Raw genomic sequence first — 15,852 nt, 5'->3', positions numbered from 1 at the left:
AGAATTCTGCCTACAGTATCCAGCCTCTGGTAGTCTTCTCTTGGGCATGTTGTTGTCTGTTAATTTGTCAGTAAATATAACACACAAAGCTTCCTTTTGTGGAAGCATGCTAACTTAGGCATGGCACATAAGTATTACCTGCTTATTAAAGACTACATTTCCATTAAAGCAGACACAAGTTACACTATTAACTATTTGGATACATAAGTTAGCCAAAATGTACTGCCCCTCCCCCGGAACATAAAACTCTTCTCATTAGATTCTCTCCCCGACCTCCTTCCGTTACCCCACTCAGGAAATCTCTTATGTAGCTCAAGCTGGCCTCGATCTATGCCCGGTCCTTCAGTCCTGCCCTCCTGGGTGCTGGGACAAAGTGTGTGTCCTAATAATGGTTTCATATTTCTTTTTTCTTTTTTTAAAGTCAGGAAAAGCTTTCTTCTTGTGCCTTTCAAGAGAGCACAAATTGGTCAAGACATCTGATAGTGGACATCACCAATAAAACACATAGAAAACATCAGACAATGGTAAATGTGAAGGGTGACAGACTGGAAACCTGTCCAGCTACATGGTTCCAGTTCTAAGTCCAAATTTTGAAATAAGGAAATGGGTTAAGGCAGCACTTCTTTTTAATTGGTTATTTCCTTTTGGGACCTGTTTTTGCATTCTCCTCAGAAACAGAAATCTCTGCTTTAGTTCATGTTCCTTCAAGAGCACAGAAGAAGACTGCAGTCAACCTTCTCTCTCTCAAATGTGAAACACCCAGAACATTCTCTCAAACATGGGATACACGGGGATATAGAGGCCAACCTCAAAGACAAGTAGCATTGCTACATTGTACCTGCAGCTGAAGGTTGAGGACATGAACTCATTAAGCAAACCACTGCCTCTGTACTGAACTGTTTACCACAGTACTAAACTGTTTACCACAGTGGAATGACAGCCAAGAGTCCACTCTCCACAAAGCCAAGCTGCTAGATTGGTGTTCTCAGTTCCTTGCTTTTTCCCATGTGCCCACCATTGGACAGCTTAACTGCTTGTCCAGTGCTTGTCAGGTGTGAATCATGGCTCCATTTCTAGAGCCATGTGGCTCTTCAGAAAGTTAAGCTGTGTTTAAAAACCTTTTTTTTTTTTTTTCTTTGTTTTTTCTTTGGAGCCTGTCCTGAGGCTGGCCTCAAACTCAGAGACCCTCCTGCCTGTCTCCTGACTGCTGGGATTAAAGGCGTCTACCCCCACTGCCAGGCAATACCAGTATTTTTTATTATGGTGGATTTTTGTTGAGATAAGGTCTTCTCCCTCAGTAGTCCAGGCCAACCAGAAGCCCTTGATCATCCAACCTCAGCTTCATAACTGCTGTGAGCTACTATATCTAGCCACAAGGCAATTCAGTTTAAAAGTTGAGGAAAAGCCCCCAAACATTATACATAAATCAGCCCATGCTTTAATCCCAGCACTTGGAAGGCAGAGGCAGGCAAATCTCGATTTCCAAGCCAGCCAAGGTTACACAGAGAAACCCTATCTTGAAAACAAGTGAATAAATAATTTAGAAGAGTGCCAAGCACATATTATACTTTTAAAAATGTTTGATCTTATTTCCTTAGTCCCTTGGCCTGAAATCAGGTTGTACTGATACGAGTCCTCCAGTGCTGGTTAGTGGGCCTAACATAGACATTAGATTTGTTAGCATGAAGATAGGTTACTTAAGAAGTTGATATTAAAGGGTTAGGTACATAGTAGTAAACATTTGTTATGGCTCCATGTTTCCATAGATTGGAAGACAAGGCAATGTCCCCCTGCATGTAATTTATTCCCACAGCCATTAGGCTACTACTCACTGCCTCTGGGCTCAGGGTCCCCACTGGTCCTCCAGGAGAACACTTCACTCCATCCTGGGGGGAACCTGGCCCACTACATAACACACATTCAAGGAAGATGTTTGACCTGGCAGAGTTGTCTGGATAATCCCTGCTTCTGGCTGTTTTACACCAAGGAAAATAACCCGGGGCGGTGCTGGGATGAAGGGCATAAGGGCGAGGAGAGGACAAAGTGCACAGTGTGGGAGCAGGTCACAGTGAGACAGGAGGCAAGCAGGCAAGAGTTCTAGCCAATCAACACTTTATTTTTGCAGTTAACACCTACACAGATGTTACTATCCACTTCAGACCCTAGCAGGGAGTCTCAACTGTGGTCCAGAAGAGGAGGTTTTGTTCTTCCTCTCTAAGACAGTAGGGGAAGTCCCTCACCTCAGAAAGAGAAAGAGGGAGGGAATGCTCATCAACCCCGGTGCCGGCAAAGTGCTATGGGACCCTGCTGTCCTGCATCATGAGGGTTGAACTGGGCAAGGGTACAGTGCAGTTCGAGGCTACAGTGACCTAAGTGCAGCACTACCAGCCCGACACCACTCCAGGTTTACTCTTGCTTAGATAGAAGAGGACCTGTCCTAAAACTTGGCCAATGCCTGTGGAGGAGGAGTTGGCAAAGAGTGGGGCTCACACTGCTAAGGACAGGACATGGCAGAGAAATAAAGCCAAGGGGAGTGTAGGACAGTAGAGAAAACGATAAAGTGCCTGAACTAAACAACCAAGTAGGACACGAGGGCAGAGCAGCACAGGTCCCTGAGGATAGGAAAAAAAGAAAGGGTAGACCGCCAGGGCTTGGGACATAGTAGAATAAAAAGAGATGAGGCAGGGAAGCAAGTGCAGGCTATGGAAGGACTTCCCTAGCCCCAATCACATCCACTAACCCATATGGAAAATTATTTACAAACTTAAAACCAATCCTAGGCACAGGTACTACACCAGGTCCCAGAATAGCGGACAGCAGGCAGGCAGGCAGGTAGGCAGGCAGGCAGGCAGGCAGGCAAGCAGGCAGGGAATGGGCTGGCTCCCATCTGACAGCCAGCTTCTCCACATAGTGCCTCTCCCCAGAGTGGTAGGGAAAGGAGAAAATGTGACATCCCTAGTCAGGAAGCCCTATTATGCCTGCAGCTCATTCTGCCATGGCTCATGGCTCAACCACTGTATGAGCCTCTTGGTCTGACTGTACCAGAGAATGGCTGTCTGGCCCCAGGGGAGGAGGAGGCAGAACATCAGGGGGCTTTGGGGGCATCTCTGGTCCCAAGCCCAGCTCTGCATTCAGTTGCTCCAGCTCTCCCTGATCCAGCAACTCAAAGTCCTCAGTGGTAAGTGCCTCTTCCTCCTCAGGGGCAGCCAGGGGCTGAGGTGAGTCCTGGGGAAGGGGTGGGAGCACAGAGGGGGAAAGGAGAGTAACTGGACCACTTTCAGCCAAGCAAAGTGGGGGTGAGAGGGTGCTGGGTGCAGCCATTAGGTCACCACTCACTGCCTCTGGGCTCAGGGTCCCCACTGGTCCTCCAGGAGAGCACTTCACTCCATCCTGGGGGGACCCTGCCCCATTGAAGTGTGTATTCACAAAGTGGAGAGGGGAAGAGAGCTGAAGCAAGGTTTCCTTGGTTGCAGCCTCTTCTTCTGTATCCAGGGCTTGCTTTGAGAGGGCCGGAGGGGCATTTAGCAGGTCTTCAGGAGGGGCCAGCTCTGTTTCCTCCCCATCCCCAAGTTCTCTGCTCAGAGTCTCTTCTGGTTCACTTGGCAGGCTCTGCTGGTCCAAATCTACGCAGAGAATAAAAGATTAAAATGGGCTGGTTTCTCTGACTGGCCACAAAAGTCAATAAATTCATAGAGACAATTTAGGAAGCCAAGCCCTGTGGCATATACCTATTGTTTTTTTTTTTTTTTTTTTTTTTTTTTCTTTTGGCTTTTCGAGACAGGCTCTCTGTGTAGTTCTGGAGCTTGTCCCAGAACTTGCCAGGCTGGCAAGAGATCCACCTGCCTCAGCCTCCCAAGTGCTGGGATCAAAGGTGTGTGCCACCACTACCTGGCTGCCATATGCCTATTGTAACCCCAGCATTTGGGAGGTGAGGCAGGAGGAGTCAGGAGTTCAGGTCATCCTCTGCTACACAGAGTGTGAAGCAAGCCTGAGCTATTTAACATGTAAGACCCTTTCTGAAAAATCAAAGCAGAACTAGAGATGGCTTAGTGGTTAAAAGTACTTGCTGCATTTGCAGAAGATCCAGGTTTGATTCCCAGGACCCACAAGGTAGCTCACAACCATCCTAACTCCAGCTCCAGGGGATCAGTTGCCCTCTTCTGACTTTTGCAGGCACCAGGCATACACGTGGTATGCACATACATGCAGGCCAAACACTCATACACATAAAATAAACACATCTAAAAAAATAAAAGAACAAACATCACAAAGCAAAACAAAATGAAGATGGAATACTGAATTAAGGTCTTTGGGAGCTTAGGGTAGAATTAGAGATCAATTGGCTAGAGGAAGATTTTTGGAACTCAGAGAATATAGCCAGCAACAAGTCAATAATATCAGGGAGCCAGGAGGATTAAGAGGGGCAAAAGACTGCTCATACCCTCAGAAACATCTGTCAGTTGTGGAGTGGTGGCCCGAGACACAGAGAAGCCACCGCTCTCTAAGATAGAGGCCTCCTCATCTGACAGCTCGGAGTCTGTAATAGCCAAGGCCAGTGCTGTTTTCTTCACGTCCACCTGCAAGAGAACCAGGATGAATCCAAGTAGGCTCCCACCTACTTGAGAAGTGGTAGCTCTAAAGCAGTTAGATTCTCTTCCCTCCCTTTGCCTTTTTAGTGTTTGGAGATAGGGTCTTTTATAGTCCAGGCTGGTCTCAAACTCATAATGAAAACCAGACTGGTCTTCTTGATCCTTCTGCTTCTACCTCTCAAACAGAATTATAGTGTGAACACCATACCCAGCTTCCCTTTAGTTTCTGTCTGACACCCCATCTTCCTTGGACCTCACCACTGGAGAGAAGCCAGACAACTCTGCCTCGCTTTCACTCTCTGTCTCAGCAAGTGGCTCATCCCCTGCGGGTGGTGCATTCTTCCCTTGCCGCTCTAGAGAAGGGCAATAAGGAAACATGAGAAAGACAATGATGGGGGGTGAATATGATGAAGGAACTGGAAATGACTTAAATTTCAGGACACACCATGAGCCACAACCCTCAGGCCCTCCCTCCTTTTTCCCTCCTAGGTTAAAAGAAACCCTTACTCCTCTTGTCATGTTTGTGGTGCAGGGCATCAGCTTCTGCTTTCATGCTGTAGTCCAACTGCATGAGCAAGGGCTCCAGGCGAGTGTACATCCTCTGGATCAGTTCATGGTAAACCACCAGGGGCCACAGCAGGATACTCAGCACTAAGGGTTACAAAGTCCACTCAGAGCTCAGTATGCCAATATCTCAAGGGGCTTCATTTAAGCTGTCCCCTGGAAAGGTAGGTCTAAACAGAGATGAGATCCTTTCTCAAGGCAATGATATCCTTTTCCCCCCATTTGTTCCCCAGATGGGTAACCGACAAGGACAATTCAGTTTTTCCTTTGGGTCAATCCAGAGAAAGAGAAGAAAGGGCTTTGGGAAGGGCAGGGCTGGCCTCCACTCACAGACAATGTAGGAAATCATAATCCCTGGAACATAGTGTCCCAACACAGCTAGCACAGCACAGCCAGAACAGACTCGAGCACAAAACTGCAGAGAAGAGCACAGGGTCTATGAAAAACACTGGACCAAACCATGTGCCCAGTCACCGGGGGAGGAAACCATCATTCATGTGGTGGAAGAATGGACACTGCTCATATCACTCCTCTCCCATCCCCTCTGGCTCCAGGAACTGCTACAGGGTGAGGTTTACCTGAGCTGGATTCTGCCTCTTGTACTGCAACAGCTCTTGCAGGTGAATCTGGAAGGTGAGCCAGCTCTCAGCCAGGTATCTGCACAACTCGGGCACACTCAGCAGGTGCGGCTGGGCGCCTGACCCCGCACCCTCACTGGGGAGACATGACATGACCCCTGGGAGCCTCAGAAACCAGCTTTCTAAGGCACTAACATCACTTTGATGTTGCTGATGAGCTCGTCAATCTGGAGATGTGAACAACCCCACCTCCCCTAGAAGAGGTCACCCTAGTCCTGCCAAGCAAATTCCCAGGGTATTCAACCTTCTGCCTCCACAGGGAAGGCACATAGCATCTGCAGAGAAGCCTGGGCCTTCACACTTTTGTTTGCTGCAAGCCCCTTCACTATGCTGGGGCCTATGCCTGCAGAAGTGGCTCCTCTTTGAGCTGACCTGAACACAGCAAGCAGGCTACATTTGGGGGTCTTTAAAGATGGCCTGGCTGGTCAGTGATGGTTCACACCTTTAATCCCAGCACCCACGAGGTAGAGGCAGGTGGATCTTTGTGAATTGGAGGTCAGTCTGGTCTACAGAGTGAGTTCCAGGACCAGTTCCAAAGCTACACAGAGAAACCCTGTCACAATAGAAATAAAAATAAAGTGGCCTGTCCTCACCTGTCAGAGTGTGGTTCCTCAGGGGGTGATGCTATAGAGAAAAAAGGGGGGGGGGATAAATTAAGAGCGCAAGAGACACTGACTGACAGATCCCAAATCAGAAAGAGGTCTCTCTCCTCAGCATTCCTGTCTCAAATTCTCAGTGACCCTCCTGTCTCTCGCTTGTAGGCAAGAACCACAGGAGGCTTAGAGCATTTCCTTCATAAACCAATGCCAGGCTGTACTACATGTTGTTTCTGTATTCTTTCTTTCTTTTGTCGTACCTGGAATTGAACCTGAGGTAAACACTAGGCAAGTGCTGTACCAATGAGCTACATCCCCAATCCTTTTGGGGACAGGGTAGGCCCTGACCTTGTACCCCCTCCCCTTCGTCAACCTCTTACACGTAGCTGAGATGGCAGGCCTGTACCACCAGGCCTATCTTTGTCCGTTTCTTTAGACTTTAATTAAACCCAGGAGCCCACACTTTATTCCAGCCAGGTAGTGGTGGTGCTCATCTTTAATCCCAGCACTCGGGAGGCAGAGGCATGTGTTATCTCTGTGAGTTCAAAGCCAACCTGGTCTACAGAGCTAGTTCCAGGACAGCAAGGCTACACAAAGAAACCCTGTCTCAAAAAACCAAACCAAACCAAACAAATAAATATAAATTGTGATGACAACTCCTATCATGTTCTTTGTAGACACTCATTTAATCATGTTCCCGTGAAGGCCCTTCTTTTGAAATTCGTTACAAGGCTACACACCTGCTAAAGGCAGAATAGGGAATGTAACTCAGGTGTTTCCGATACAAACTCTACGGTCTTTATTTTTATTACTTTTTTGAGACAATGTCTCACTATGTAACTCTGGGTGACCTAGAACTCACCGAGACTTTCCGGCCTCTGTCTCTTGAGTACCGGGATTAAAGGCATGCACCACCACACTCAGCTCTAAACTCCAGTTTTGACTACTAAACCCACAAGAACGTTAATTTTGGGTAAGAGGGGCGTGGAGCATGCCTAGGAGGCAAAAGGCCTTGTTGAATCTTCCCTTCACATAGCAAGGTGAAGCACAACGCAACGTGCAGAACAGCGCGTGGAATGAAAAAACTCACCTGAAACGTCGGGGAGAAAGCGAGGATGCCAGAGATCCAGCAGAAAATAGGTCAAAAGTGAGATGCTGAGCAGGAAGATGGGTCGGAGGGACGACGAAGACAACAACCTTAGGGAGACAGGCATCTCAGCGGCGAGTGGGTGAGGAGGCTCCCAGACCCATCGAAAAGGGCAGAAAGGTCCTCTAAGCCTTACCCACCACCACCAGACTAAGAATTGGGGCAACCTGATGATGGATCACCTCTTGGGCGGCTGACAGCCCTCGAAGGGAGGGAGAGCACCCGGTCCTCCCGCCCCCGCTCTCCCGCGCAGCCCGGCCCCGCCCCCTCCTCCGCGGCCGTTACCAGAAGAGGCCGTTGAGTGCCGCCGCCGTGACCAGGCTGTGCAGCGGCTTCTCCCACACCAGCAGTCGCTGTGCGGCCGCCAGCACCGCCTCCCAGCCGCGGAGCCGCAGCAACAACGACGTGGCCAGGCGCCCCACCGCCTCGGCCGCGGCCGCCTCCTCCTCTGCGTCGCCCGTGGCTTCACCCATGCTGAGGCTCAGCCCCAAGCCCAGGCCCAGCCCCGAGGTCCCACCCGCGCCGGTGTTACCGCCGCCGCCGCCGCTCGCCATCACCGCGCCGCAGCCGCTGCCCGAGCCCGCGAGGAGCCAGGGCTGCGCGGCCGCCGCCGGGGGCGCGTCAGGCGGAAGGGGGCGCACGCCCAGGCGAGCAGAACCTGCGGACAAGCGTCACGTGATGGAGCGCGCCGTCACGTGACGCGGCCTAACAGCCCGGATGGGAGCCCCGCGCGTGCGCCAAGGCGGCTGCCGTGCTCCTGTCCAGACGCAGGTGTGCTTCTAGGCTGCTCCAAACCGTGACCCGAGGCGGGCGCTGAGGCTACGCAGCCTGCCGTCTTCTTCCGGTGTTGTCAGGGCGGCTGGGGAATCTGCTGGCGACCCGTATCTCCCGTGCGACTCCGCCCGGAGGAAGTGGGCCTCCAGGCGCCCGGGATCCTGGCTAGGATCGGCTCGGGAAGGGCGGCTGCATTCCCTTTACTCAATCCTCGTCGCCTCCAGTCCCCTCCCCTCAGCGGATAAACAAACAGCAGCGCGTGACTCTAAAGACTTAACAGCAGCCTCCCCGACATAGAAAAGTTGCCTCTTTCTGCTCCGATTGTCAGCGCTCTTTCTTCCCCAAATCTTTTCAGCGGCAAATTGGGTGGAAGGCGTGTTTGAAAATAAAACCTCATTTAGGTGCTGTTTACTTTTGGGAGATTCGTTAAGATCGTTCTTTGAGGTTCCATATCTTTTGGGATAATTTAATTGCTGGAGTAACCCTACAAAATACAGTATGCATTCGAGCTTTACCATTTCAAACTCCTAAGGGACATAAAGGTTCAACAGATTCCCTTCCACCTTGTCCACAGTTCTCACACGGGTAAGTTTCTTGTCCATCTTTCTTGTGTGCACTGCACCTTCCCTACTAAAACCCAGGAAACAACTCGCTGTGTCACCTCTTGTGTTAGTCTTGCTTTGTTTTTGTTTGTTTGTTTTTGGTTGTTGTTTTTGGTTTTTCGAGACAGGGTTTCTCTGTGGCTTTGGAGCCTGTCCTGGAACTAGCTGTTGTAGACCAGGCTGGTCTGGAACTCACAGAGACCCGTCTGCCCATGTCTCCCGAGTACTGGGATTCAAGGCGTGGACCACCGCCGCCCAGCCTGTCAGCCTTGTTAATATTTGCACCACGACCACACGGTCTTGCTAGCTCGTTCACCCTTGGAGCGTCCCGGTCCCCTGGGAACAGCAATCCAAAAATCAGACCCCGGTGCTTGGGGCTCCCGAGAGCTCCCAGCTGGGCGGCACTTCCTGCCCGGCGGGCTGACTCGTCGGCAACACGCCCGCCGCTTGTAAACGCCAGGCGGACGCTGCACGGGCTGAGAACACTTCGGGGCCTCGGACCTCTTCGTACTCCGCCTGGTGAGCGCCGCGCGGATCGTCGGGCGGCGCCGGGAGGCCCAGTCGAGCGCGGAACAGGAAGAGGCGTCCTGAGGCTGCCGGCGACAGGGGAGGAGACTTCGAGGACCCGGGCGGCGGCCCTCTGGGGAGAGGCGGGCAGGTGGGCTAACGAGGGAAGACAGATCTGTCCGCAACTTACTACTCCTTTCCTCCCCTTCCACCTTCACAGGGTGGTGGCCGACGGCGCCATGGACCTGGCTGGGCTCCTACTGGACGAAGAAGGCACATTTTCCCTTACCGGTTTCCAGGACTTCACGGTGAGAGACAGTCCTTCTGTCCTTAGGCTGGGGAGTCTGACCTGGGGGGGATTACCCTCCAGAGCCGAAAGGCATGGGAGCGCTCATACTTGCCATGCCTGAGACTGGGCGGCTACTGAGAGCAAAGCTTACTCAAGCCAGGCCACTTGGGCCTGGAGGCAAACCCTCAGGTTACAGGAAGGGAACTAGGAGTGATTAGGCTGGGGGTCCATCTGGTTTCTAGTTTTCTGGTCCTCTAGGAGCACTCAGTGATGACAGGGTGCTGTCTAGGCTGCCATTAACAAATGATCCCGGGAACTTGGGGCTGGGTGGGGCATAGGCCCAGTGGCAGCAAAGCCAACTTGGTGCCCTGTACAGCCTTTCAGTACCAGTCCAGGACTTCCTCCATACCCTTCCCTGCCCTTTACCCTCCACCATTCCTGGCCCTGTTTCAGTTCCTTCCAGGACACCAGAAACTGAGCGCTCGAATCCGAAGGCGACTCTATTATGGCTGGGACTGGGAGACGGACTGCAGCCTGGAGGAGCTTTCCAGCCCTGTGGCAGGTGTGTGTGTGTGTGTGTGTCTGAGCAAGTAAGAACTTTGAGGGCAGGGTTGTCAGTAGTCATCCAAATGCCCAGAGGTTGCCTTCTGAGCTGCACTGTGTCTCATAACTAGCTCAGTTAGTACGTGGTTTGATAATGTGGGCTGTGTTTCTCATTCACATTCTTTTAGCTCACGTGAGTAAAAACAGCTCATAAATTTTAGTCACTTATTTTTAGGGCCTTGTGTATGCTAGGCAAGCATTTTACCATGGAGCTATATACCAAGTCCCTGGGGTTTTTTGTTTTGTTTTGTTTTGTTTTTTGTTTTCTAAGTTATTTGTTGTTGTTTCCCAAGTAAACAAACATGTTTCTTAGATGAACATTTGTGAAAGATAAACATGAATAAATCAACAGAAAAACAAGCTTGCCTACTGGAAAAGTCTGAGACTCAAGCTTTTAGTGGGCTTTTATTACTTAGAATGGGGGGGTATGATGGGGGAAATCTAGGGCTGAAGGGTTGAGATAGTGTCTTACTACATAGGTCTGGCTAGACTGGAACTTGTAGATCAGGCTGGCCATGTGGTGATTCAATCCCCTGCCCCTGTGTCTTGTTTATTGGGATTACAGACACGTTTCACCATGGAAGAAGACATGTCATATCCCTACAGCCTCAGATACTATAGAGCTAGTCTTCCCGTGGCAGTTGTGGGGACTTCTGTGTATGCTGAGGGTTAACTATTGTGCTCTCCCATCTCTTGCAGACATCACTGTGGAGCTTCTTCAGAAGGCAGCACCCAGTCCTATTCGCCGACTCCAGAAGAAATATGTAGCTCATGTGTCCAGGTGAGCCTGGGACTTTGGAGAGAGTGTGTGTGTTACTGTCTCTAAAGAGAATGTGTAAAGACAGATGAATAGCCAGGCGTTGGTAGCACAGGGCTTTAATCCCAGCACTCAGGAGGGGGAGGCAGGTGGATCTGAGTTCCAGGCCAGCCTGGTCTACAGAGCTAGTTCCATGACAGGATCCAAAGCAATACAGAAAAACCTTGTCTCGAAAAACCAAACAAACAAAAGAGAGAGATGAACATCTTGAGAGTTTTAATAGCCGATGCACCCTTGGGTTTAATTACTGATCCTTTCTACCTCCCAGGGAGGCTTGTATCTCTCCTTGTGCTATGATGTTAGCTCTGGTGTACATTGAGCGTCTCCGGCACCGAAACCCAGACTACCTGCAGCACGTGTCATCTTCTGACTTGTTTCTGATCTCCATGGTAAGCTGCCCCCTCCTTTTATCTCCCTAGTGAGCCAGGTGCCAGGCATGAGCTCCACTGATGCCACTTCTGTCTTCTCCACAGATGGTGGCCAGTAAATACCTTTATGATGAAGGGGAGGAAGAGGAGGTCTTCAGTGATGAGTGGGGAGCTGCTGGGGGAGTGGCTGTGCCTACTCTCAATGCCTTGGAAAGGGGCTTCCTGAGTGCCATGGTGAGTGGCTCTTCACTTACTTGTCTTTTTATTCCTTTATTCTTTATTCTCTCTCCTCCCTCTCTCTCTCTCTCTCTGTATACATGTACAAACCTTCAGTGTTTTCCCGAGGAACTGTCTACACCTTGCTTTTTGAAATAGGGTCTCTTATTTAGCCTGGTACTTATGGATTAGGGCAGGCTGTCTGGCTGACCAGCAAGCCTCAGGGATCTGCTTGTCTTTGCCTCCTTAGTACTAAGATAATAAGTGCATGTCATCATACTCCCTTCTTTTATGTGGGTTCTTGGGATCTCAGTTTCTCATGCTTGCATACGAGGTCTTTACTAATTGAAGTAACTACCAAACTCTGTTTAATTTTTATTTTCTGCCAAGTATGCTTGTACATGCCTTTAATCCCAAGCAGATGTCTGAGTTTGAGGCCCAGCCTGGTCTGTTTCAGGCAAGTCAGGGCTTCATACTCTCTCTCTCTCTCTCTCTCTCTCTCTCTCTCTCTCTCTCTCTCTCTCTCTCTCTTTCTCTCTTATTTTGTTTTTCCAAGACAGGGTTTCTGTGTAGCTTTGGAGCCTGTCCTGGCACTCACTGTGTAGACCAGGCCTGCCTCTGCCCCCCCCCCCCCAGTGCTGGGATTAAAGGCGTGTGCCACCACCGCCTGGCCAGACCCTGTCTCTTACTAAGTAAATTTTAAATTAGAGTGTTCTACAACTTACTATGTAGACAAGGCTGGCCTTGACCTTGTGATGAGCCTCTTACTGCTTTTGCTTTTGTCTCCCTATGCTGATTGTAGGTATACGTATTACACCTGGCTTTGTGCGTCTGTCCTTGTGTCCTTGTGTGGCAGGGTCCTCCTTTCCTGTCCTCCCAGGACTAGTCTGGAGGCTCCTGGAGTAGTGAGTGAGTCCAGAAGTAACATCTCACCCTCTTCCTCCAGGGCATACTGAGACAGACCCTGTAGTGTTGACCTCTGAATATTTGCTTTCAAACTTTTTGTGCCTTAGACTTTGAGCTCCCTGTGGACACTGACTATTCTTGGGTTTATTTTCTCCCTTTGTACTTTGTAGAAGGGATAATTAATTCATGGTCAGGAAAGTGGTGATTCCATGATAGAATACACACAAGCTCTTTGGATAGTAGTCAGCACATCTTTTCAGCTGGTGGTTGTAGCTGCTCTGGTCAGGTCACCATGGTCTGTTTGTATCTGAGCTTAACTTTGTTTTCCCTGTTCTTATTTATTTAGGGGTTTTTGAGATAGGCTTCACCATAGCCCAGGCTGGCCTAGAACTCACTGTGTAGCCCAGAACTGCTTCAGCCTCCCAAGTACTGGGATCATAGGGATGAACTACTGTGCCTGTCTTCTTTTTGCACACAGGATTGGCGTCTCTACACTGATCCTCGGGAGATCTTTGAGGTGCTGAATTGGCTGGAGAGTTGGTGAGTTCCCAGCTGGGGTTTAGAGGTGTAGGCCAGTACCTTAGGAGTTAGAGGTGAGATTTGTGTAACTTAGAGAAGAGGTCGTTGCTTAACTCTTCTGCCTTCCTTTGGGGGTGGTAGCAGCTTCTGTGAAGTTTAGGTCTTGGTTTCATCTTCTGGATTAATGGGTAACCTAGAGATTTGTGTATTTCACCAACTCCTTAGTATCTTCTGATGGGTACCCCTGGGCTTGCTGCAGGAGAGTCCCCAACCCCTACTCTCTTCTCCACACTAGCGTGGCTGAGCAGCAAGGACGTCGGCGGGGCTGGTACACCTACACAGACCTGTGTGTGCTGCTGGAACAGCCAGCATGGCAACTATCTTTGGGCTCCCTCTGCCAGCGGCTGGTAAAGGTGAGAAGGGGTTAGGAAGGAGAGGGGCTTGAGCAGGCTCACACGTGTGTGTGTTGTGTGGTGTGTGTGTGTGTGTGTGTGTGTGTGTGTGTTGAAAAGCAAATCCAGAAAGGCTTAGGAGAAGTTTGAGAGTAGATGGGGGAACAGGGGAGGCAGAGGGAATTACAGAGAGCTTCAGTGTGAGAGATTGGCAGTGGGGAGTAGTTAAAGATAGTCAACAGCCTGCTGTTTTCTTATCTTCTCTCTTGCAGCTGTCCTGCCTGTTAGCTGTGGCGTATGTGAGCAGTGTGGCCCTAGCTGTGGCATCAGTGGCTGTAATACACCAGTCCTTGGGCTTGTCCTGCAGCCCCTCACCAGGTCCTCCTGACCTCAGACTGGTTTCCAAAGGCCTCTTGCAGCCCTGCATACCTTCCTCCATGCCGCAGTGCCTGACTAATGTCTCCAGTTGCCCAGAAGACAATGTAGAGTTACCATCACTCTGGGGCAGTCTTCTGGCTTCACTGACACCCCCTCCAGTACCTTCCCCAGACCCTCCTGCCCCACCTACTCTTGTCCACAAATGTCCCTTTTGCCAGAAGTTGCAGAGAACCCTCCCAAACTGCCGTGCCTGCCACCAGCCTAACCGTACGGTGTCTATTGGTCCTTCACGCCACTTTTACCATACCCATGGCCTGGCCCCGCCCTGGCTGTGGAGCCCAGTAGCCCCTCCATTCCTCCAACCCCAGCAATGTTCCCTTTTTAGTGTCATGGAGCTGGCCCGTCTCAAGTCTTTCATTTTCCCAGGCTAGGTAGGGCTCTGGGGAATGCATTAAGAGGGTTTGGGAGTCTCTAAGAACCTAGAAGAGGAAAGCTTGATTTAGATTTTTCGCTACCTTTCTGGGTCCTTGGCTAGTCTGTTCTTCTAGGTAGGAGCAGAAGGGGTTTTGGAGCAAAACAAAGTCATTCACCCTCTTAAACCTCAGAGGTTTCGACAGTGATGGTGCCAGGGACAGTTTCAGCTCAGTGGCCAGGGGCATGTCTCAGATGACAGAGAAGCACTTACCTTTCTGCCTTCTCAAGCCTCGGGTGGGAGGTAGACTTTCGCTTTTGAGTTTCCAAAGATGGAAAGGTAAAAAGGTGGGAGGTGTGGGAAGTGGGTGAGGGGAGGAAGAAAGTAGTCACGTGGTTCTGTTCATGCGATGTCCCTGGGGCAGGAAAACCAGGGACGGATGGTACCAAGATGGGAGCTGCTGAGGGAAGGCTTCCTGAGGCAGCAGCTTGCCACATCCATCCCTTGGATGTAGTTATCACAGCCAAGGATTGTTGGGTCCTTCAAACTTGTACTTTTGTCTTCCATCCTTAGCATCCTGCTCCAATGCTCCCCACTCGACTGGTTCTTTTTCTAGGTGTTCTCTTTACAGGCCTCTCTGGGTACTACTGCTTTGTATCTGAGTTTTTCACGCTTTTGTAGAACTGAGGTTTCAATAAACAGTTTGTGTTGCATGGCCTGGCCTTTTCCTTCTGCATCATCCTTTGAGATCTCCCATCTGTCTCCCAAGTCAGATGCACCATCCCAGCAACGTGTAAGCATTCTCTTCTGAGCTCTGTTTCAAATCTTCCTGTTAGTTTGGTAGTTAATCCCTGTTTCAGGCTTTCCTGCATCCCTGCTGCTACTACCTCAGGGGCCCTGAAATCGATGGATGTGGCATATCATGGGTACCTACCATGATGACTGTCTCGGGGTTGGGAAGACCTTGTCTGTTGTTGCACATCCTGGGTGGGAATCAGCCTTGTGGATCCTTATGGTGTCAAAACATACCCAGTTTGAGCTCCTAGAATGCAAGCCCTGCTTACTTCACTAAGGTGACTCATGGAAGTAGCTGGTGTTGAAGAACCAGAGCTGGGTCATCAACATCAATGGAAGAACAATCTATGTGTTTGGACTGCTAACTGCTGAAGATCACTTAGGGAGTGTGGGGGGTAGGAGTAGAGGTCGGTGGGCTGGTGGGTGCTGCTGCCCTCAAGGGTCATTTTGGACATGGGATGCTAGTCACCCTAGAGGGCTTGAACGGTTCCCAAGATTTCATCATGCATATGAAAATCCTGATTTTTTTTTTTTTTTTTTTTATGAGCCTGAAGTTAGCTGCTGTTGCAAATGGCCTCACAGGGTTCAGGCTGATGTGGAATTTGCTACCCATTTATATCTGCCTTCAGAGTGTTGGGATACAGGCATGTGGCACCATCCCTAACCAATTTGAAAGTTATTTTTTTAAGTACAAACGTGCAACATTTTGTGTGTTTTGGAAAATATAAAAAACAACCCGG

The 15,852-nt window shown here is 50.1% G+C and overlaps 2 protein-coding genes across 4 annotated transcripts; one reads left to right on the top strand and one right to left on the bottom strand.

The window, feature by feature from the left end:
• Positions 1-2,095: 2,095 nt before the first annotated feature.
• Positions 2,096-8,211, bottom strand: Retreg2 (reticulophagy regulator family member 2). 2 transcript variants are annotated; one of them, XM_051190492.1, is made up of 10 exons: positions 7,820-8,211; positions 7,478-7,584; positions 6,385-6,415; positions 5,732-5,867; positions 5,484-5,568; positions 5,097-5,240; positions 4,848-4,942; positions 4,442-4,577; positions 3,337-3,623; positions 2,096-3,225 (listed from the first exon to the last, which is right to left on the bottom strand). In XM_051190492.1, the coding sequence occupies exons 1-10, from the start codon at positions 8,086-8,088 to the stop codon at positions 3,001-3,003; spliced, it is 1,515 nt and encodes a 504-aa protein (XP_051046449.1). In that variant the 5' UTR covers positions 8,089-8,211; the 3' UTR covers positions 2,096-3,000. The 2 variants fall into 2 exon arrangements, with proteins under 2 accessions (XP_051046449.1, XP_051046448.1); XM_051190491.1 differs by having other exon boundaries at positions 2,096-3,623; positions 7,820-8,210.
• Positions 8,212-8,623: 412 nt separating this feature from the next.
• Positions 8,624-15,030, top strand: Cnppd1 (cyclin Pas1/PHO80 domain containing 1). 2 transcript variants are annotated; one of them, XM_051190493.1, is made up of 9 exons: positions 8,624-8,893; positions 9,638-9,725; positions 10,160-10,268; positions 11,009-11,090; positions 11,395-11,515; positions 11,600-11,728; positions 13,095-13,156; positions 13,431-13,548; positions 13,800-15,030. In XM_051190493.1, exons 2-9 carry the CDS (start codon positions 9,657-9,659, stop codon positions 14,334-14,336), a joined length of 1,227 nt encoding a protein of 408 aa, XP_051046450.1. In that variant the 5' UTR covers positions 8,624-8,893; positions 9,638-9,656; the 3' UTR covers positions 14,337-15,030. The 2 variants fall into 2 exon arrangements, with proteins under 2 accessions (XP_051046450.1, XP_051046451.1); XM_051190494.1 differs by lacking the exon at positions 8,624-8,893 and adding an exon at positions 9,285-9,429.
• Positions 15,031-15,852: the final 822 nt, after the last annotated feature.

Source organism: Phodopus roborovskii, unplaced genomic scaffold (genome assembly GCF_943737965.1).
Source record: "Phodopus roborovskii unplaced genomic scaffold, PHOROB, whole genome shotgun sequence".
In the NCBI taxonomy this organism is placed as follows: Eukaryota; Metazoa; Chordata; class Mammalia; order Rodentia; family Cricetidae; genus Phodopus; species Phodopus roborovskii.
The sequence above is the reverse complement of the archived record's forward strand: the minus strand, read 5'-3'. Positions and strand labels throughout refer to the sequence as shown.

Coding starts and splice junctions, on each gene's coding strand:
- Cnppd1 (XM_051190493.1), top strand. CDS start 9,657: ATGGACCTGGCTGGGCTCCTACTGGACGAAGAAGGCACATTTTCCCTT. Junction 10,269..11,008: donor GCTTTCCAGCCCTGTGGCAG/GTGTGTGTGTGT, acceptor CATCTCTTGCAG/ACATCACTGTGGAGCTTCTT. Junction 13,157..13,430: donor CTGAATTGGCTGGAGAGTTG/GTGAGTTCCCAG, acceptor TCTCCACACTAG/CGTGGCTGAGCAGCAAGGAC.
- Retreg2 (XM_051190491.1), bottom strand. CDS start 8,088: ATGGCGAGCGGCGGCGGCGGCGGTAACACCGGCGCGGGTGGGACCTCG. Junction 6,416..7,477: donor CTTTCTCCCCGACGTTTCAG/GTGAGTTTTTTC, acceptor TTTTCTCTATAG/CATCACCCCCTGAGGAACCA. Junction 5,868..6,384: donor GAGGAACCACACTCTGACAG/GTGAGGACAGGC, acceptor ATGTCTCCCCAG/TGAGGGTGCGGGGTCAGGCG.